The sequence below is a fragment of the Mustela lutreola genome, chromosome 6 (assembly GCF_030435805.1).
Source record: "Mustela lutreola isolate mMusLut2 chromosome 6, mMusLut2.pri, whole genome shotgun sequence".
Classification (NCBI taxonomy): Eukaryota; Metazoa; Chordata; class Mammalia; order Carnivora; family Mustelidae; genus Mustela; species Mustela lutreola.
In genome coordinates, this window is record NC_081295.1 from 52,911,753 (window position 1) to 52,933,848 (window position 22,096).

The window sequence follows — 22,096 nt, forward strand, 5'->3', positions numbered from 1 at the left end:
GTCATGATATCAGGGGCATGAGACTGACCCCCTTTGAAGCCCTGTCTTGGGTTCCAAGGGAGTCTGCTTCTCTCCTTTCTTTCCTTCTCTTCCTTCCCCAGCTTGCACACTCTCTCCCTAAAACAAATAAATCTTTAAAGAAAACTACTGCCAAATAAAAAATAAAACTGCTTAACCTTGAAAATGTAACAATAAACATAGCCTGTTCACCAGGCTAAGATAAAATTCAAGGTTCTGGGCGCCTCGGTGGCTCAGTGGGTTAAAGCCTCTGCCTTCGGCTCAGGTGACGATCCCAGGGTCCTGGGATCAAGCCCCACATCGGGCTCTCTGCTCCTTGGGGAGTCTGCTTTCTCCTCTCTCTCTCTGCCTACTTGTGATCTTTGTCTGTCAAATAAGTGAATAAAATCTTTGAAAAAAAAAAAGAAGGCAAATTGTGCTTTAAAAAAAAAAAAATTCAAGGTTCTAAAATCAACTTTTCAGGGCACCTGGGTGGCTCAGTGGGTTAATGCCTTTGCCTTCGGCTCAGGTCATGATCCCAGGGTCCTGGGATCGAGCCTGCGTCAGGTTCTCTGCTCCACAGGGAGCCTGCTTCCTCCCCTCCTCCCCTCTCTCTCTCTGCCTGCTTCTCTGCCTACTTGTGATCTCTCTCTCTCTGTCAAATAAATAAAATCTTTTAAAAAAATAAAAATAAAATAAACTTTTCGGGGCACTTGGGTGGCTCAGTGGGTTAAGCCGCTGCCTTCTGCTCAGGTCATGATCTCAGGGTCCTGGGATCGAGTCCCGCATCGGGCTCTCTGCTCAGCAGGGAGCCTTTCCTCTCTTTCTCTTTCTCCCTGCCTCTCTGCCTACTTGTGATCTCTGTCAAATGAATAAATAAAATATTTAAAAATAAATAAATAAAAGCGACTTTTCAATTAGTACTTACTATACATTTTTTTAATGTTTGTTTCCTTTAAACAGTGACATTAAATGGGACCTCTTGACTCAACTTCCAAATTAGCCATACATACTACTATAAAAGCTATTTGATTCTAGATGAGCTTCAAAAGAACTCTTTCAAAACTGTTAACAAGAGATTTTTGGTTCAGACTTCATAGTAAATTATGACCATTTCCCACATTTACACAACCGAAATAACACTTTAAAAGGATATGTAAGACTCTTTCACCAAAGTACAAATGTAAGACAATAATGAATTCAGGACGTTTGAGCTCCTCCATTCACATGAACCTTCACATCAAAAGGCTACATTTCTTTTGAACCAGTATAGTATACCTAGTAATAAAACCACTAATTTACTTTTTGGAAGGATAACTTCCTTTACTGCACTGAGAACTATTTCTTGACCTGATACTTACAATTATCTTCCACATCTTTTTTGCTGTCTTCTTCTGCAGGGAACACTTGGTTTATGAGAGCCAAAAATGTCTAGCAAACAAAACAAGAGCTCATTAAACTAGCAGCTTATAAATAATAAGAAAAATAAAGGTGATTAATTGGTTGCATACCTGTAATAACAGCCAACAGTATGCTTTTCATTAAAATGTAATACAAGATCCTTCTATTTAATAAGTCACTAACCCAAAAAGAGGATAATACCCTTACTCAAATATTATCCATTTACCATGAACATGAAATCAATAATGGAAATCAGGGGCACCTGGGTGGCTCAGTGGGTTAAGCCTCTGCCTTCGGCTGAGGTTGTGATCTCAGGGTCCTGAAATCGAGCCCCACATCGGGCTTTCTGCTCGGCAGGGAGCCTGCTTCCCCCTTTCTCTCTGCCTGCCTCTCTGCCTACTTGTGATCTCTTTCTCTCTCTGTGTCAAATAAATAAATAAAATCTTAGAAAAAAAAATAATGGAAATCAATAAAAAAGATCCTATGCTCTAACACCTACAATGGGGCAAAACAAGAAGCATATTAATATTAAATTTACATGGTATATACTTTAACAATTTTTTTCTTAAATTTAATGTTTGTATATAAAGCAATTTTATTGTTTAAATATATATATTAAATATGTGACCACTACAGAGTATTATTTAACTAATGGTAATGTTTGAGTAAGGCATATTAGACCCAAATTCCTATATAGAAATGTATCAGAAATCTAAACAGTATCCAAAACTATTTGGTCCATAAAATAAGTTTGTATTTATTATATCACTTAAATGCCATGGCTCTAGCATTAAGATAGTATCCTGGAAGAGTGAATTAAGGTACTATCAGCAGCCTGGATTTACTCTGTAAACTATAGCAGTAGTCTTATACTCATGCATGTATGTACATGTGTAGAACTCTAAATATTATTTTAAAATAATTGACCATTTTTCCTTAGTTTTATTTGATATGGATGGAAAGTTCAACCACAAGAGTGATTGTAATTGTTTGAGAAGTATAAATTTAAAGATAACTGTTAGAATGACATGAATAAAATTTAATACTCTTTAGATGTAATTTGAGATCACTTATTCTAAGTCACACCCAAATTAGAAAACTGTTAGGCCTAAAAACTCTGAAAGTTACTTATTTGGAACCCAGAACACATGCTCTTAATGTTATAAATGTGCAAAGGTTTACAAGATCAATCACAAAATCAGAATTGATCCATAATGTACATTAAGTATACTAATGGCAATATAAAGCGATCTATAACTTTTAACAATGATTCTATAGGAAAATGTATTCAAAAATAACTGGTCATGTCACAGACATTAGCCTTCTTTCATAGCTGTGGCAAAGGGGGTAAGGACTCGCCAGACCCCAGATTTTGGTTCTTTCTTGTTTGGAGACATATCAAATATAAGAGGCTCCTGAAAGTGGGGCAGCAGTCGAAGAAAACAAATTCCTAAAATGGGAAGGTTAAGAGCAGGAGTAAGAGGCCAGTAATGAATCTTAGAAGATAGTTTCTCTCTCCCCTTCACCCCCCAATCATCACCACCCCTTATCTTCTCCCCTTTACTGCCTACTCAGTGAGAAAGAAAATTTGTTTCATTAAAGCAACTGTTTTCTTTTTAGAGGGAGGATGCATTTTCTCTTATCAAGGGACGATCACATAACAAAGCACACATTGATCACCAGCAGTAAACATCTACCACACATCAAACACAGCATATCAAGCTACAGTGACAAAACGGACAAATAAAAGTCTCTGCATTTGAGAAGATTACAGTCTAGTAGGGAGGAGGAGAGAAATATAAACAAATATCTCTGATAAAATATTACAGGCAGCTAAGAATTTTTAGCACTGCTCCAAAGAACAAATAATCAACAGTAAATTCTACTGCATGGGAGGAGGAAGGAGAGACTGGGTATCTATGGAAAAATTTCAGAAAGGTGACCTCAGTCTTACGAGATAAATAAAATTTGCTAAGCAAAAAGCTAAAGAGAGTGACAAAAAGAGCACTGTGAGCAAGGACACAAAGTACCCCAAACCACCTGATATATGGTGAGGGCATGATAAATACTGGAGAGGAAAGATGGAAGAAAAGGAAAAACAGACACACAAGTATAAGCATATGGCAAGAGCATGAGAAGGAGACTGTTGACTGATAAAAGATAAGACTAGCAAAGTGGAGAGAAAAAGACAATGTGGACCCATAATATGCCATATACTTAGGGCTTTAGCCTAAAGTCCAGTTTGCTGCAAATAAGGAACATGAAATCAATTTAGAGGTTCAAGACAGCATTTTTAACAGCAAAAAAGATATTAAAAAACACCAAAATGTATCACATGTGATAAGGATGTTAATTTATGAGTATGCATACACACACAATACACATACTTGTTGACAAATATAATCTATTTCTTATAAATATATACACATGCACAATACACACATCAAATACAATGTAAAATCCATTTCTTAATATTGGCCACAATCAAAAAATTTTAAAGCCATTACTACCATCAGACATGTTCCCCACCAGAGCTACTAATTCCCTCTTTCATGCTTCTACTATATCAGCAAACAGATCCACTTGACTTGTCCATCGATTTATGCACTTAATTTCTTCATATTTAAAAGATGATGTTCGGGCGCCTGGGTGGCCCAGTGGTTTAAGCTGCTGCCTTCAGCTCAGGTCATGATCTCAGGGTCCTGGGATCGAGGCCTGTGGGCTCTCTGCTCAGCAGGGGGCCTGCTTCCCTTCCTCTCTCTCTGCCTGCCTCTCTGACTACCTCTCCTACTTGTGATTTCTCTCTGTTGAATAAATAAAATCTTAAAAAAAATAAAAATAAAAATAAAAATAAAATAAAAGATGATGTCCTCTCTACCACGAATTACCTAAGCAAAAGACTGCTATTCTTATGGATCTTCTCAACTGTATGGTTATTATGACATGTTTTAATTTATTAAGACTCTGATGAGAGAGTAAGAGAAAAAATTAAAATTAGAACCAATCCCTGAGAACTTGTTAACTTCCAAAAAATGTTTATGGAAAGAAGCTTCTTAGTTTATAGAATTAACTACAGATCCACAAAGTTTTCATAACTCCACAATTTAAATTTGAAATATTTTTATTGCTTCTATGTATGTACAGATTAATACTAATAAGGCAAAGTTGAAAGCACACAAATATTTAAAATAGGAAAAAGCATATACTCATAAATAAAGTTTCCTCTATGCCTGAACTGAATTATTTTGTCACCTGTGGATAAAACAAAATATATACAACAGAATATACCTAGGAAATAGTACTTCTCATTTCATTGCAGCCTTCAATTTACTGTCCTTATAAAATATGCTACACAAAAATGAAAAAAAACTTTTTGAAGGATACTGAAAAGCTCACTAAATTTCTATAACCCTAAATATGCTACTTTGACATACTGATAATTTTGAATTAAAAGCTCTTGAGAAGAAGCAAGTGCAAAAAAGCCATTCTCACCCTCCTTTTTATCCTTGAAATCAGGAGATAAAATTCCTATGTGAAAAGTGCCCTGCCTGTACCAGGCAGAAAGAAGATATTCTTATCACCAGAGAAAGGAAATCAAGGCCAAGACAAATCTATACAAACTCTGTCATACTAACTCTTACCTTCCTAATTCCTTCTTCACAATGTACTGCCCCTAACCCAAACCCCTTTGTCTTATCAATTCTTCACAAATTTATTGTTTGTCAAAAAAATGTAAGAGCTTTCTGCTCGGGTCACCTCTTTGGATCTTCATTCTCTTGTGAAGATATACACATACACATATACACATTAAAATGTAATAAAAATGGTAAGCTTTTATACCATGTCTTATATCAGTTTTATTCTTAGGTCCACCCGGAAACCTGAAAGCATAGAGGAAATTTTCCCTCCCCTACAACTTCAAATATATGAAAATAATTGTGCTTATTTCTTAACTCTGTCATTCTCTGAACATGTACAGCACTGTAAGAACAAATAAGTACTTGTTAATAAGAGGAAAAAACTAGAAACACTTTGTGTTTTCTTTCTTCAGAGTATCTTTAATTGGCCTCCTCTAACACAGCACATTATATATTATGCATTTAGGTTCCTGGGTTGTTTACAGTAACAGAATAGTTTTCTCTGTGAAAAGACCTCATGAGAGATCCACCTTGTTTTTCTAAGGTTCCCAGAAGGATGGCAGTCATATGGCATTAGTTAACCATGTATCAGTAGAATATAAATTATTCACGTACAGTCTCAGAGTCTAAAGTAAACAGAAATGACATCAACAAGTTTAATTTAGTCAGAAGATCTGTTTAACAGGAATATTTATTAAACTAAAAATTGTGAAGTTCTCCCACAAAAACGGACCTTACAGTCCCTATGAACACTCAGAGAGACTCCTGATCACATTTTCCCCAAACTCCCATTTTGTAATACTATCTAGTCTAAGGAAAAAAGAAATAGACGCCATGTAGACAAAATTTAATACGCTTTTATATTTTAAAAACTATCACTATAATAAAAAAAAACCTATCATTATAGTGAAAATATTAATAATAATAGATGGGTTTGCAACACTTAAGTATCTTAAAAAAAAAATTAACTATCTTTATTTAATAGAAATATATTTATTCCAGGGGTGCCTGGTGGCTCAGTGGGTAAAGCTACTGCCTCCGGCTCAGGTCATGATATCAGGGTCCTAGGATCGAGCCCCACATCAGGCACTCTGCTCAGTAGGGAGCATGCTTTCCCCTCTCTCTCTCTCTGCCTGCTGCTCTGCCTACCTGTGATCTCTCTCTCTGTCAAATAAATAATTAAAAATCTTTAAAAAAAATTTAGAAATATATTTATGCCAACCCCACGCTAATAAATTTAAGTAAATAAAAAGCTTTAAAAAAATCATCTAGAAGCTAAAGCAAAAAGAAAACTTTGATAAAATCCCATTCACTTCCCATATTTTTGTTTTATAACATTTGACTACATCACAGATACATGAGCTTTAGCAAAATAGTATAAGGAATAAAAATGTTATTGTTCATATTTTATCATATAGCTATATCTTAAGAATGAGATAATAAAAGGCTCACTAGATTTCTGTCTGATTTTATGATAGGACATCACTTTTTTCCTGGGATGTATACTTACACAATAAATTAAATAACTCACTAGAAAATTAAGACTCACCAGAAAATTGCTTTCCCTTACACTGTGCTAGGAATATCTATTTCATTAAGAAAGAAGATATCTCTAGAAAAAAATCAAATTTTGAAATCTCAGCTGAGAAACTCACCTTGCCTTTTTGGTTCAAGGGTTCAATTGTTAAGCTGTCAGGGCCAATATCTACAATATTGCCCATCTGAAATCCATCTGTAGGGTGTGGAGCCCAAACGGGCTTTCCATCCTCCATTTTTGAAGGGAGTATCCACTATCTCCTGTTTGAAAGGAACAAATAAAACAACATGAATAACTCTGGAAATAAAAATAAATAACGTATCTTTCTAGAAAGCTAACATGTAAGTTGCAATTTACAGAAACACATGTCAGCCCCGCCACAAGTAATCTCCACCTCTCTCCATTTTGCCAACCCTGACCCCTTTTATCCACCTTTAGATAAGGACCAAGCAGAGACTATACCCTCAGGTAATACCTGCTCTGCTACTGCCTTCCTTCAACTGTGACTGTAGTGGAGTGTAGTACTCCAAAAACTGGGAAAAATGGTCACAGTTTTTACTTAATGCCCCAGTGTAGCTGATAACAACAGTTCCTTTTATTACCTCAAGTATTCTAAATCACACAATAAATTCAACAGCTGTCCTAGGAATAGCTGTTATTGTGTGGAGTTAACTAAGAGTTTAACAAAAGTCATCTTAAACCTGAGGGATAAAAATGAGACATGTGAAAGACTACCTCCCCTGAGAAACTTATCCTAATTATCTGAGACAATAGGAATGCCTCACCAGTGTGGTTCCCTGTATGTATCCTCACATTTTTTTTTAACTGAAGTAAAACTTATACACAATGAAATGTACAAATCCTATGTATACAAGTTGATGAGTTTCGACAAATGCATACACCCATTTAACAAACACGGCAATCAATATATAGAACATTTCCATCATCCCCTGGCAGTTCCCTTATGGTCAATCAATAATCTCCATAGGGATCCAATGTTCTGGTTTGTCTCATTATAAATTAGTTTTTGCCCTTTCTTGAACTTCATATAAATAAAATTTTATAGATTTTATATGTGGCTTTTTCCACTCAATAAAATGTTTTTGATATTCAACCATGTTGTTGTATATACTAGCCCAATTATACCACAATTATTTACCTACTGTCCTACTGATGGACACTGGGATTGCTTCCAGGTTTTGCCTATTGTAAATTCTAATTTTTCAAGTGTTCTTATAAAGCTTCTTTCATGCTTAGCATATCTAACATTTATAATTCAACCTGAAGTGTTCATGAAATGTAAAACTTTTAATTTTAAAACGCTCGGATTCTATGAGACTAATGTGTAATAGTGAATTGGCTAATAAGTGATCCCAGATGTTTGAGTTTCAGCATCTCAGTGGGAACTTATTTTTCTTTACTTATCTATACTTAAAGAAAAGTTGATGTACATACCATAAACTCTCCTCTTTTGCTGAATTTGCAAATCTGGGATTTCCCATGTGAATGTTGTCAGGTCTATTCTCTCATGAAAGTCAAGGACGTGTAGTATGTAGTTCAGTCAAAAAGTTGTGAACTACTGACATGTTTTCAGTATACTTGTTGGTTAATGTTTTTTATGACATGACTACACAGTGGGATTTGCTTTTCCCAAACAGCAAATGCTATTAGGTTTATATGTAATTCCAAGATAAGAAGTTTAATGATGATTCTCCATAGAAGTGAATCAGTAACACTGCTTCAGACTTACTACACCTATGTCTACACACTTTACCTAAATAATTCTATGTAGTCCCATGGCTTTAAGTACTATCTTTAGGTGAGTGACACCCAAATTTATTGCTCTAGCCCATTAACAGCACTCAGTTGAGTTCTCAGGTGTTTATGTGCCTACTGGACATCTTCCCACAGGTACCTCTAAAAGATGTAACATTGCTATGATTATATTATTACTCTCTTCCACCACACCAGCCTGTTATTCCTTGTATCAGTAAGGGCACCAACAGCACTCAATTCAGATCAAACATGGAGTCATCCTCAGTTCTTCCAGCTCCCTGCAAATTCACATCACTCCCCTAAACCTGTCAATTCTATCTCCAATAGGCATCTCATTTTCACCCACTTTTCTATATTGCCTCTGTTATCTGGTTAAAACCAACACAGTCTTTTACCAGGACTTCTGTAATTAACTTAAGCTGCCTATTGTTGCTACTCTTGTCAATCTGCGTGGATCACCAGAAATCCTACTGAAAGGTAAATCTGATCATGTCCATCCCTATTCCATCAAGGCATGACCTAGTCCCCTCTGTGTTCCCAAGGCCCAACACAGAGCAGGCAAGTTAACAGTCACTGAGTGAATGAATGAATTGTGTACATAGTTCTGAAGAGCAAAAGGAGATGGTGAACTAAAAAGAGGTGAAAGGTCTTAAAAACCTAAGCTTGAAACTAAGCTCCAACGCTGACTAGCTCTTAAGCAAGTTACTTAATCTCTCTGATCATTATCTTTCCTTACCCATAAGTGATATCACTTACCTTACAGAATTGCTATGAGGATTAAGTGACATAAAACTGAGATCATCATCCTAATGGTACCCAACAGATACGTGTCATACTGCTCTCACTTATTTTCTCCAATATCTGTTGTTTGTAGCCACCAATAAATTTTACAAAAAGTCTTGCTATTCTTCTAAGTACAGAGAGAAATTACAGAATAGTTATGAAATACCACTTAGCAATAATTAAGTATCTGAAAGAAAAAAAAAAAAACACAGGAAAATCCTCAAAGTCAAAAAAAAAAAAAAAAAAGGCAAATTCCCTTGAACTATTCAAATTGCTTTCTCATTCTGAATCATTAGCTGCAACTTCCCAGTTATGACAACAGATTTAAAAGCACATATCTAATGTTGCCCCTTCATCAAATTCCTAAATTTACAGCAAACTGATTGCTTAAAAAGAAATCAGCCCACTAGGATGGGAAAAAACAAAGAGGAGACAATAGCAACAGTATTTTGGAAGTCAGAAAGCAAATGGTTAATAGGCAACTGACTCAGCAAACCTGAGAGAGCTGAATCTCAAGTCAGGAATAGGGAAAGATGAAGAAACCCCAAATTATACCATTGAATCTCAAAAGACATAATAACTCTACTGCAAAGAAATTTCTAGAACCAAGTCCAAAAAAAGAGAATCTAACATAAGAAAGACTAAGTGAAAGTTGTTTAAGAGATTTCCTCTAACATGCACATACTCCACATTGCTAGGCAAATACACCCCCACTCCCATCACTACCCTGAGAGAAGCTTCAAGGTTATTCTCTGAAAAAGACATTCTCTGGAATGAGAAATACCAGAACAATTAAGAATGTGTATGTGTGTGTGTGCATATATATATATATATATATAGACTGCCACATGCTAAAAAAAAAACTCTCTCCTTAACCAAACTTTAGTTAGGCAACTCTCACCCTGCTTCTTGACAAGGCCATGACACTAGGCCTTCCATGTTGGTCCAATCCTTGTTGGGTCTACGTAGGCCAGTTTTAGTAAGAATCCTGATAGGCCAATTTGGAAAAATTCCCTCTCCCTTGATGCCTGGTTAAGTTTTTCATCCCCTAACTTTGACGTATAATCCTTGAACTACCTTCAAGAATCTCCTATCCTTGCTGTTTTCTCTTAGTTATTTTGTATTCACTGACCCCTCACTCTGCTTATTGGCTATATACCCCAGCTGTCTTTGCTATATTCATAACTGAGCCCCATCTCTCTCTATTTTAACACCCTTTGTTATAGATTGCTGGGGACTTAATTTTGTTGTTCCTCCCACAGAATTCTTATTTTTTAATACGTGAATACTAACTCCCAATATGACTATATTTAAAGATAGGGCTTTTAGGAGGTAATGAGATTAATGACATCATAAGTGATGAGATCCTGATACAATAGGCCCAGTGGCTTATGAAAAGAGGAAAGGAGATCCCAGATCCCTCCCCCAACTCCACAATGGCCATGTGATTATACAGCAAGATGGTGGCCATCTGAAAGCCAAAAAGAGAGTCCTTGCTAGAACTCAACCATGCTGGTATCCTGATCTCAGGCCATCGGCCCCTAGAACTGTGAGAAAATAAACTTCTGTTGTTTTAAAGCATCCAATCTATATCATTTTATTATGGCAGACCAAATAGACTAATACACTCCTATGGCAATAATCCTGAATGGTCTTCCCTGTTATTTTAACAAGTGTTGAAATAATTTTCCTTTAATGATGTAAGAGCAGAAATGAAATATTCACTAGAAGGTAAAAAAATAATGTTAATACAATTTTACAGAAAGTGAAGAAAAAAAGAGATAGAAGGGGGGCAAAGAAAAAGATATGAAAATTAGACAAAGAGATTAAGCATCAAAATACCAGGAACAGCAGACATCCTGCCCCCCTAAAAAAACAGAAGGGAGAAAATTAAAATATCCAAAGAAACTGAACTGAAAGGCATGATTTTCTAGAGTTTAGCCAAAATGCCCATTAAGTCCTCAATTCAATAACTGGGAAACACACACACACACAAACACACACAAACACAAGCACATAAAGACAGCACGTCAAATTCAGATCACCAGAAATAAAGAGAAGATGTTACACATATCTAGAGATATCAGAAGAAAAAAACATGGACCATATCCGAAGGATCATAAATCAAAATGACGTCAGCAATACTGAAGCAGGAAGTCAACAAAGCAATGCCGATAAAATTCCAAAGGAAAATTATTTCCAACTTAGAGCCCTGTACTTAGGCAAACAAGCAGCCTAAACTGGCACAGTATGACCCAAGAAACAGCCGTGTTGAGCACTATCATCAAAGGTATCTACTGACCTTGGACCTCATGAAGTTGGCCTAGATTCTCATCTAAACTTGTCTTACTCTAACTCTGTACCGATTATGTATTTGTGTCTGGAGAAACTGTGGATACTTCATATCCTCCCCTATTAAATTAAATATTATTTTCTACCTAGTACATAATTTATATTAGAATAAATCTCTTTTTAAATAAAGTTTCACTTAATGGTTTTTAGAATCCTACCTATAACAAATTATCCCTTAACAATGAAGTCCAATTTATTCAACCCACAAAAGACAAAATTTTTTTAGACATGTTATTATTTGTTCCCAGAAAACCATTCAGAAAAAACCCATGCAATCAGCATTCACACTTATTAAAGCATGATTGCTTATGAAGAATACTTAAAAAAAACTACAAAGGAAATTTTAAAAAGACATCTCAATTCCCAGTGCAATTATACTGGAAACCTTAAACACATTAAAGCCTGATCACATATATGTATCATTAGAGTTAGGTTAGCAAATTTGAAATTCTTGAAATTCCTTAAGATTTTTAGAGAAAATATTTTACAATATGCCGTCATCAACTAAAAATTACCTAGTTTTTAGAACTTAATTGACAATCATATTTTTTTAAGTAAGCATTACAGTAATCTATAGAAGTACAGTTGACCATTGAATAACATGCATTTAAACTGCATGGTTCCACCTGTGGATTTTTTTTTCAATAAATATATTGGAAATTGTTATGGAGATTTTTAACAATTTGAGAAAACTCACAGATAAACCACATAGTCTAGAAATACTGAAAAATTTTAAGAAAAAGGTATATCATGAACTTATAAAATATAGATACAGGTCAAATAAAATATATGTAGATGTTACTCTAATTTATCACTTGATACCATTAAATATATGTAAATATAAAGTTAGAATTTATAAAAATTTGCACAAACACAGACCATACAAGATACCATTCACAGCTGAGAGAACCATAGACAGTACTGAATCATAGCTACATAAAATTAACTATAGTGCATGCTGTACTATGATAATAACTTCATAACCACCTCCTGTTGCTATTGCAGTAAGCTCGAGTGTTGCAAGTATCCACTTAAAATACCATGTGACACTAATCATCTCTCAGTGAGCAATTCATTTCTTCAGTATGAAAATTAGACAAATTGTATTACAGTACAATACAAATTGTATTACAGTAAAAAGTGATCTCTTGCAGTTTCCCTATCAATAAAGTTGAGGGGGGAGTCTAAAGTTATAAGCAGATGTCCAATTCTTGGGGTGGTGTCAGTACTCCATCCCCCCATGTTGTCAAGGGTCAACTGTAATCTACAGAAGCACTTATTAATCTACAGAAGGAAATCTGTAGCCTTCCAGAGGCATTATGCTAACTTTTCATTTATTCTTTGTTTAAAGGTCAGAAGCGTAGCACCAGAAGACTCCCTGGGGATCAGACATATTAAAGGTTACAGTAACAAACAAAATACATCCATGTTCTTCCTTCTCAACAATTCCAGTGATAATCACAATAAAAACTCTGGGCCACAAGCAGAAAGGGTAGGCCCATACCACAAAACATGAGCCATTACCTACTCCTTTACCTTCAAAGATTACACCTCAAATACCATAGCTATGATTCATAACAATGCCTTATATTTTATTGTCTAGGGTATTAGGAATTGAGTACTAACTAAAGGTAATTTAGAGCTCGGCTAAAAGAGCCAGAATAAGATATCATAAAGGAAGAAAGGAGCATTAAGCAAAGTGTGCAGAACCTGCCTTCTACATAATTTATTCCATGAATTAATTACTTAGTCTCCTATTATGTATTACATACTGCTAACTGGTAGAGATATAATGGTGAGCAAAAAGAGACACAATCTGGCCTTGTACAGCTTTCTTTTTTCTTTTTTAAGTTATCCCTACACCCAAATGTGATGTTTGAACTCACAACCTGGAGATCAAGAGTCACATGCTCCACTGACTGAGCCAGCCAGGTATGCCGTCCTCATGCAGTTTTCTAATAGGAAAATAACCAGCTGGAATAATGCAGTAAATAAAACAGGCATATACCCCTGCCCTCCAGGATCTTACATTCTACTTGGGGGTAAGAAAGTGGCATAGATGTATTAAATCTGCTACTCTTTCATCTGGCCAGGCTCTGGCCTCTCTGGTCAAAAGAATGTTATGCGCACCTTTGGCACACAAGCTTTAAACTGGCAGCTACTCTCCTCTATATCAGTATATCCTGAAGGTTATTAGCTTCTCTGGTGTGCAAATATTGTGAAAAAACAGGGCACAAGGTAACAGCTGGCTATGGTTGGTGTATTCTGTGTGTACCTAGTGCAATCTTTCATTGAGCACTTCAGTTCCATAAGAACTTCCTTATACAACAAAATTCTCCAAAATACTTCAGCAGGGTTCCATCTAGTCACTAAATTACCTTTGAAAAGACCTTCCTAGAAAACATTTCCAAGTTAATCTTGTTCTGCTAATTGTACGAAGTATAGGAATTATATGATTGCTGTAATACTGGATAACACATTCATTAAACATCAGTACTGAAAATTGTTATTACCTTGGTTTTATCAGCAATGACCATTCATTAACAAGGGGGATAAAATACCTACCACAAAGTCCAAACTCATGACAAAGAAATAAAATAAGAGGGGTGCAGCGGGGAGCCTGCTTCTCCCTCAGCTGCTCCCCCCTCGTTCTGCTCTTTCTCTGTCAAATAAACTTTAAAAAATTATAATAATAACCTTTGAGGGAAAAGGATGTAAGAACAAATATATTTTATGAGGCCAGATTAAATCACTCCACTCTCCTGCTATTGTTTATTTCTCCAAATGATATTTTTCTTTTTTCATTGCATTTCTCTGATTAAAATATTTTTAGGGGCACTGGGGTGGCACAAATAAATAAGTAAAAATAATAAAATAAAACAAAATAAAGAGGAGTACCTAAGAGCACTGGAGTGGCACAGTCAAATTAATCAGTTAACTAATTAATTAATTAATTAATTAAATGAGAGGGATGCCTGGGTGGCTCAGTTGGTTAAGAGGCTGTCTTCAGCTCAGATCATGATCCTAAGGTCCTGGGATAGAGCCCCAGGTTGTGCTCCCTGCCTAGTGGGGAGTCTGCTTCTCCCTCTCTCTCTCTCTCTGCCCACTTATGTGCTCTCTCAAATAAATAAAATCTTTTTAAAAATATAATTTAAAAAATCAGAAACCATATCAAGATAATAAGATCTAAAACCTACCTAAATATAATTAAGAAGCCTGATATGCACTCGTTTTTTAAGTAAATATTTATCAAGCCCTATAAAAACCCAACCACTGTTTCAGCTTTAGATATTGTTGAAAAAATAAAAGCTCTGTTTCTCAGTCTACATCTAAAAAGTCAAGAAATGTTGGGGCATCTAGGTGACTCAGTTAAGCATCTGTCTTCAGCCCAGGTCATGATCCCAGGGTCCTGGGATCGAGCTCCATATCAAGTCCCACATTGGGCTCATTGCTAGGGGGGAGTCTGCTTCTCCTTTCCCCTTTGTCTGCCACTCCCCCTGCATGTGTTCCTTCTGTCAAATAAATAAAATCTTTAAAAAAAAAAAAAAAGTAAAAAATGTCTAGGTCAGCTATGACACTCTTTCTGGTTTTAATAGTAGTAGGTCCAACTGATCTTAGCCATGATCCTGTGTACAGTTATACTATACTTCCAAATAAGCCTCAGAAAGCCCAATGTACTGATTAATATTTAAAGCTAAGTCTATAACCATGTGATTCTTAGAAATAGACTCAGAACACCAAGGCTAACTTCAACTTAACTGGTACAGCTAAAATTAACTTGCCAACCAAAAAAAGAGGGTTAAAAAAATAAAAGCTAGTATTTTATTGGTAACTTCATTATATGGTTATTAAGTATTAAAAATATTTACAAAATGATTTTAATTTCTGAAAAAACAAGAAAGGTCTCAAATACACAACCTAATCTCGCACCTAAAGGAGCTGGAGAAAGGACAGCAAATAAAGCCTAAACCCAGCAGAAGAGAATTAATAAAGATCAGAGCGGAAATCAATGAAATAGAAACCAGAAGAACAGTAGAACAGATCAACAAAACTAGGAGCTGATTCTTTGAAAGAATTATAATAAGATCAATAAACCCCTGGCCAGACTTACCAAAAGAAGAGAAAGGACCCAAATCAATAAAATCATGAATGAAAAAACAGAGATCACAACCAACAAAGAAATACAAACAACTATAAGAACTTATTTTGAGCAACAAATTAGGCAATCTGGAAGAAATGGATGCATTCCTAGGAATGTATAAACTACCAAAACTGAAACAGGAAGAGAAGACCTGAATGGACACATAACTAGCAAGGAAATTGAAGGAGTTATCAAAAATCTCCCAACAAACAAGAGTACAGGGCCAGATGGCTTCCCAGGGGAATTCCATAAAACATTAAAATAAGAATTAATAGCTATTCTTCTAAAGTTGTTTCAAAACACAGAAATGGAAGGAAAACTTCCAATCTCTTTCTATGAGGCCAGCATTACCTTGATCCCAAAACCAAAGATCCCCCACTAATAAGGAGAATTACAAACCAATATCCTTGATGAACACGGATGCAAAAATTCTCACTAAGATAGACTTGCCAATAGGATCCAACAGTACATTAAAAGGATTATTCACCAGGGCTGCAAGATCAATCAATGTGATAAAATATATTAATAAAATATATTAATAAATATATTACAATATATTAATAAAACAAGGGACAAGAACCATATAATCCTCCCAATAAATGCAGAAAAAGCATTTGACAAAGTACAGCATCCTTTCTTGACTAAAACTCTTCACAGTATAGGGATAAAGGGAATATACCTCAATATCATAAAAGCCATACACAAAAAGCCGACAGCAAATATCATTCTCAATGGGGAAAAACTGAGAGCTTTTCTGCTAAGGTCAGGAACACGCCAGAGATGTCCACGATCACCACTGCTATTCAACATAGTACTAGAAGTCCTAGCCTCAGCAATCAGACAACAAAAAGAAATGGAAGGGGGCTCCTGGGTGGCTCAGTGGGTTAAAGCCTCTGCCTTCAGCTTAGGTCATGATCCCGGGGTCCTGGGATCGAGCCCCGCGTTGGGCTGTCTGCTTGGCAGGGAGCCTGCTTCCTCCTCCCTCTCTCTCTGCCTGCCTCTCTGCCTACTTGTGATCTCTATCTGTCAAATAAAATAAATAAAATCTTTAAAAAAAAAAAAAAAAGAAAAGAAATGGAAGGCATCCGAATGGCAAAGAAGTCCAACTCTCACTCTTTGCAGATGACATGATACTCTATGTGGAAAGTCCAAAAGACTCCACCCCAAAATTGCTAGAACTCATACAGAAACTCAGCAAAGTGGCAGGATATGAAACCAATGCACAGAAACCAGTTGTATTTCTAAACACCAAGAATGAGACAGAAGAAAGAGAAATTAAGAAGTCAATCCCATTTCCAGTTGCACCCCAAACCGTAAGATACCTAAGAATAAACCTAACTGAAGAGGCATGGGATCAGAACTCAGAAAACTATAGAACACTCATGAAAGAAACTGAAGGAGACAAAAAGAAATGGAAAAACATCCCACACTCATGGACTGGAAGAAAAAATACTGTCAAAACATCTATGCTACCTAGAACAATCTATACATTTAATGCAACCTCTATCAAAATGCCATCAACTTTCCTCACAGAGCTTTAACAAATACTCCTAAAATTTGTATGGAACCAGAAAAGACCCTGAATAGCCAGAGGAATGCTCTGATAAAGAAAAGCAATGCTAGTGGCATCAAAATGCTGGACTTCAAGCTCTATTACAAAGCTGTAATCATCAAGAAGTATGTTACTGGCAAAAAAAAAAAAAAAAAAAAAAACATACAGATCAATGGAACAGAACAGAGAATGTAGAAATTGACCCTCAACTCTATGGCCAACTAATCTTCAACAAAGCAGGAAAGAATATCCAATGGAAAAACGAAAGTCTCGTCAACAAATGGTGTTGGGAAAATTGGACAGACACATGCAGAAGAATGTTACTGGACCATTTTCTATACCATACACAAAATTAGACTCAAAAATGGATAAAAGACCTAAATGTGAGACAGGAATCCAGCAAAATCCTAGAGGAGAACACAGGCAGCAACCTCTCTGACCTCAGCTGCAGCAACTTCTTGTTAGACATGTCTCCAAAGGCAAGGGAAATAAAGGCAAAAATGAATTACTGGGACTTCTTCAAGATAGAAAGCTTTTGAAAAGCAAAGGGAATAGTCAACAAAACCAAAAGATAACCAACAGAATGGGGGAAGATATTTACAAATGTCTTATCATATAAAGGCCTAGTATCCAAAATCTATAAAGAACTTATCAAACACAACACCCAAAGAATAACCCAATCAAGAAATGGGCAGAAGGTATGAACAGATATTTATACAAAGAAGACACTTACATGGCCAAAAGATGCATGAAAAAAATGCTCAACATCATTTGGCGTCAGGAAATACAAATCAAAAACCACAATAAGATATCACCTCATACCAGTCAGAATGGCTAAAATTAACAACTCAGGAAATGACGGGTGTTACCAAGGATTTGACAAAAGGGGAACCCTCCAACACAGTTAGTGGGAATGCAAACTGATGCAGTCACTCTGGAAAACAGCAGGGAGGTTCCTCAAAAGTTGAAAATGAGCTATCCTACAACCCAGCAAATACACTACTAGGTAACTACTCCAAAGATACAAATGTAGTGATCTGAAGGGGGACCTACACCCCAATGTTTATAGCAGCAATATCCATAATAACCAAACTATGGAAAGAGCTCCAATGTCCCCAACAGATGAATGGATACAAAAGGCACAATAGAGTACTACTCAGCCATCAATAAAATTGAAATCTTGCCATTTGCAATGACCTAGATGAAACTAAATGCTATTAGGCTTAGAGAAATAAGTCAACCAGAGAAAGACAATTACCAAATGATCTGCCTCATATGTGCAATTTAAGAAAAAAAAACAGAGGGTCATAGGAAAAGAGAGGGAAAAATAAATCAAGATGAAATCAGAGAGACAGAGACTCTTAATCAGAGGAAACAAAGAGGGTTGCTGGAGGGGAGGGGGGATGCGGGAAATAGGGTAATTGGGTGATGGACATAAGGAGGGGAAATGATGTAATGAGCCCTAGATATTATATAAGACTGATGAATCATTGAACTCTACCTCTGAAACTAATAATACACTATATGTTAATTAACTGAATTTAAATTTTAAAAAAGTCTTTGTCTAGTAAAATTTTTTAAAAAGTTATACAGATTGCACGGCTGAATGCCAACAATAACAATAAAAGGTCTGAGTTGAAATTAAAAATAATAACAATAATATGGAGATAATCTATACTAAGATAACCTGGTCAAAATGTAGATCATTCTAGAGAAAGTCCTATATTCTCAGAAACTAAATATCTCAGTTTATTTCAGAACCCCAAAATTTCTTTTACAGAGGGTGAAATACCAGAATAGCAAGATACTAATTTATCCCAGGTGATTAAGATTTTCCATACCCTATGACTAATCTTGTATATTGCCCAATGATTACACCTAGAAGTTACTCAGTTTTGTACTTAGTGCTAGATTTATTTTCTTTTAAGATTTTATTTATTTATTTGACAGACGGAGATCACAAGTAGGCAGAGAGGCAGGCAGAGAGAGACGGAGAAGCAGGCTCCCTGCTGAGCAGAGAGCCTGATGCGGGGCTCGATCCCAGGACCCTGGGATCATGGCCTGAGCCGAAGGCAGAGGCTTAATGCACTGAGCCACCCAGACGCCCTTGAATTTCTTTTTAAATGTAATTTAATTAATTATTTTGAATCCCACACTATAGCTTGCTTTGATGATCATATCTACAAAGCTATCTGTCAAAAAAAAAAGTCTGGTCTCCTTTGGCTGGGATCCCCCTTACCTCTTCAACATCAGGAAAGTCCAAGGCTTAATCCTTGGACTGTGTTTGTCTCTCCACTCTCATCCCCTTGCTTTCTTGTCTAGTCTTAAATATTTAAACATTACCCACATGTTAATAATGCCCAAATTTCTATCCTCAGGTAACACCTCTCCACTGAATTCCAGATATCTATAGAGTTCATAGCCTACTTAATATCACTACTTAGGAAACCAACAGCCATCTCAAAGTTATCATATTCTAAAATGACCTACCGTCTCCCCTTTCAAATTACTCCTTTTATAGACCTCTTCTTCTCTCACAAAATGACAATTTCATCCTTACTCTTACACACGCCAAAAATTTTGATGTCATCCTCAACTCTCCTCTCTCCCTTCCTACATCAAATCCTTTGACAAATCCTGTTGGCTCTTTCAATTATAGCTAGATTCCGACCAGGTCTCACCAGTGCAACCAGCTCCACCCTGTTCCTAGTCAACACTGGCTTTCACCAAAAGTACTGTCGTAACTTGCAGCTGTCTTTCCTGCTTCCTCTGTTGCCTACACAGAGTCAGTGCTCAGTATGGCAGTTTGATCCTTTTATAACATAAATTATGTGGTACTCTCTGCTCAACATTCTCCAGTGCCTCCCACCTCACTCACATAAAAGCCCAACTTTTCACAGTGGCCCACAAGATTCTTCACAAATTGTATCCCCTGCTCATAAGCATTCTGGTGTAGTCTCCCCCCACTCCCCTTTTTACTCACTCTACTTGATTCATGATGGTCTCCTTGCTATTCCTTGAATGCACTAGGCATGCATCCATTTCAGGACTCTGGCACTTACTCATTCAATACCTCTGCCTAAAAGATACCAGTAAACTTCGCTCCCTATCTTCTTTAAGTCTTTGCTCTATTATCTTATCAAGGAGGCGTCATACACCACCTTTCATAAAATAGCAACCCCATCCATCTACTCAAAATCAGCACACCCTAACACCCTTGCCTACTTTGCTTTTCCTACAGCCCTTAACATCTGACATATATTATTTACTTATTTAGAGTACAAGCTTCTTGAACCCAGAGGCTTTTTTAAAAAATTCACTGCTATGAATGTAGAAGCCTAAAAACAGTGCTTGGCACAAAACAGACATCTGTTAAACTGACAAATTAATTTTATAGCTCTGTCACCTATAAAATAGCTAGTGTTACTACAGTGAAGCAAAAAACCAAAAGCAAAAAAACAGCAGCTCAGCTGGCCTACACCACCTCCATCACAGCAAATATAAACCTTCCATCAGGCTTTTTGAAATACTGAAAATGGATTAAGGAGATCCACTTATACTTGAAGGCCCTTGAGATAGGAATCTTAGTACTTCTTAAGCAGTTTCCAGGTCCTGACTGCTCTTGATTTTGTTAGGCAACATACCTAACCATGGTACACATTTATAAATGGTAGTGTTAATCCATTCAAATTCATTCAGCTTCATACCAATTCCGAATTTTCTTTGGTTAAAGTAAGGCCTGATGTCACTTTTCTTATGTAACTAAATATTAAGCAAACAACAATCTAAGGAAAAGAAGGCCAATGTCCATTCTTAGCTAGGCATTCCCACTTCACAGGAGAACTTTCCAAAAGTTCATTATATACTGAGGTGGGTCTCTGATTAAATGTTCTTAAATAATGAGAAAGGCTTTTAGGAAGCAGTTTTACAAGAGGGCATAAATTTTAACTTTTAATTAGTCATAGAGTAAATATTGCAGATTCCTCCAGACACTTGAGTTAAAAAAAAAAAAAAAGTCAACTTAATGTAATAGAATCAATAAATCTTTTTCACAGAATTAGTCCTCAACCAGATATCCTAGCATAAATGGGTAAAAGCCTCATAGTGAACCATATGTTATCTAATAATATTTTCTAGTCTCTGGGGATAACACTAATTTCACTCACTTTGAAAGAATAAACTGAAAAATACTTAGGAACTTTAGGAACAATTTTTCTTTCTCAACTACCAAACACCAGCAGAAAAGGCAACCATCAGAACACTAAAATGCTAATTCTCTGACAAATCCATTCTAAAATAGCTCCTATAGGGGCGCCTGGGTGGCTCAGTGGGTAAAGCCGCTGCCTTCGGCTCAGGTCATGATCTCAGGGTCCTGGGATCGAGTCCCGCATCGGGCTCTCTGCTCAGCAGGGAGCCTGCTTCCTTCTCTCTCTCTCTGCCTGCCTCTCAGTGTACTTGTAATTTCTCTCTGTCAAATAAATAAATAAAATCTTTAAAAAAAAAAAAAATAAATAAATAAAATAAAATAGCTCCTATAGAAAATACAGATTTACTTGATTTTAGTTCTTCTCACTTTTATGAAGAACTATATACTTCTCTTGTGATGACAAATACTAACCCTCAAGCAGTAATAGAATGATGAGACTCTATAAGTACTTTAACAATAAGTCTTCCTACAAAATTTAATATCTTAAGCACATGTCACATATTTATGGGGGAACTGTTTGGGGAAAGTGAAATTTCAAGGGGCTCTGCACCATGAAGTAGCATTATTACAAATACATCCTGTGAGGATGTACTGAATTCCTATTATGATGTCAGGCATAGCACCAAAAAAATAAAAATTGTATTTCTCATCCTAAACAAAAAACAAAAGCACACTTTTTTCTAAAACAAAACAAAACAGAAGCACATGTAGA

The 22,096-nt window shown here is 36.1% G+C and overlaps 1 protein-coding gene across 7 annotated transcripts in view; it reads right to left on the reverse strand.

Annotated features, from left to right (window-relative positions):
* The window catches only part of MYO6 (myosin VI), a 150,615-nt gene that overhangs the window by 88,351 nt on the left and 40,168 nt on the right, over window positions 1-22,096 (reverse strand). For all 7 annotated transcript variants that reach the window (XM_059177246.1, XM_059177244.1, XM_059177245.1 and 4 more), the window contains exons 2-3: window positions 6,692-6,833; window positions 1,359-1,428 (exon numbers count right to left, since the gene is read on the reverse strand). In XM_059177246.1, the coding sequence (XP_059033229.1) occupies window positions 1,359-1,428; window positions 6,692-6,808 (187 nt within the window). In that variant the 5' untranslated portion in view covers window positions 6,809-6,833. The remainder of the gene's footprint in view (window positions 1-1,358; window positions 1,429-6,691; window positions 6,834-22,096) is intronic.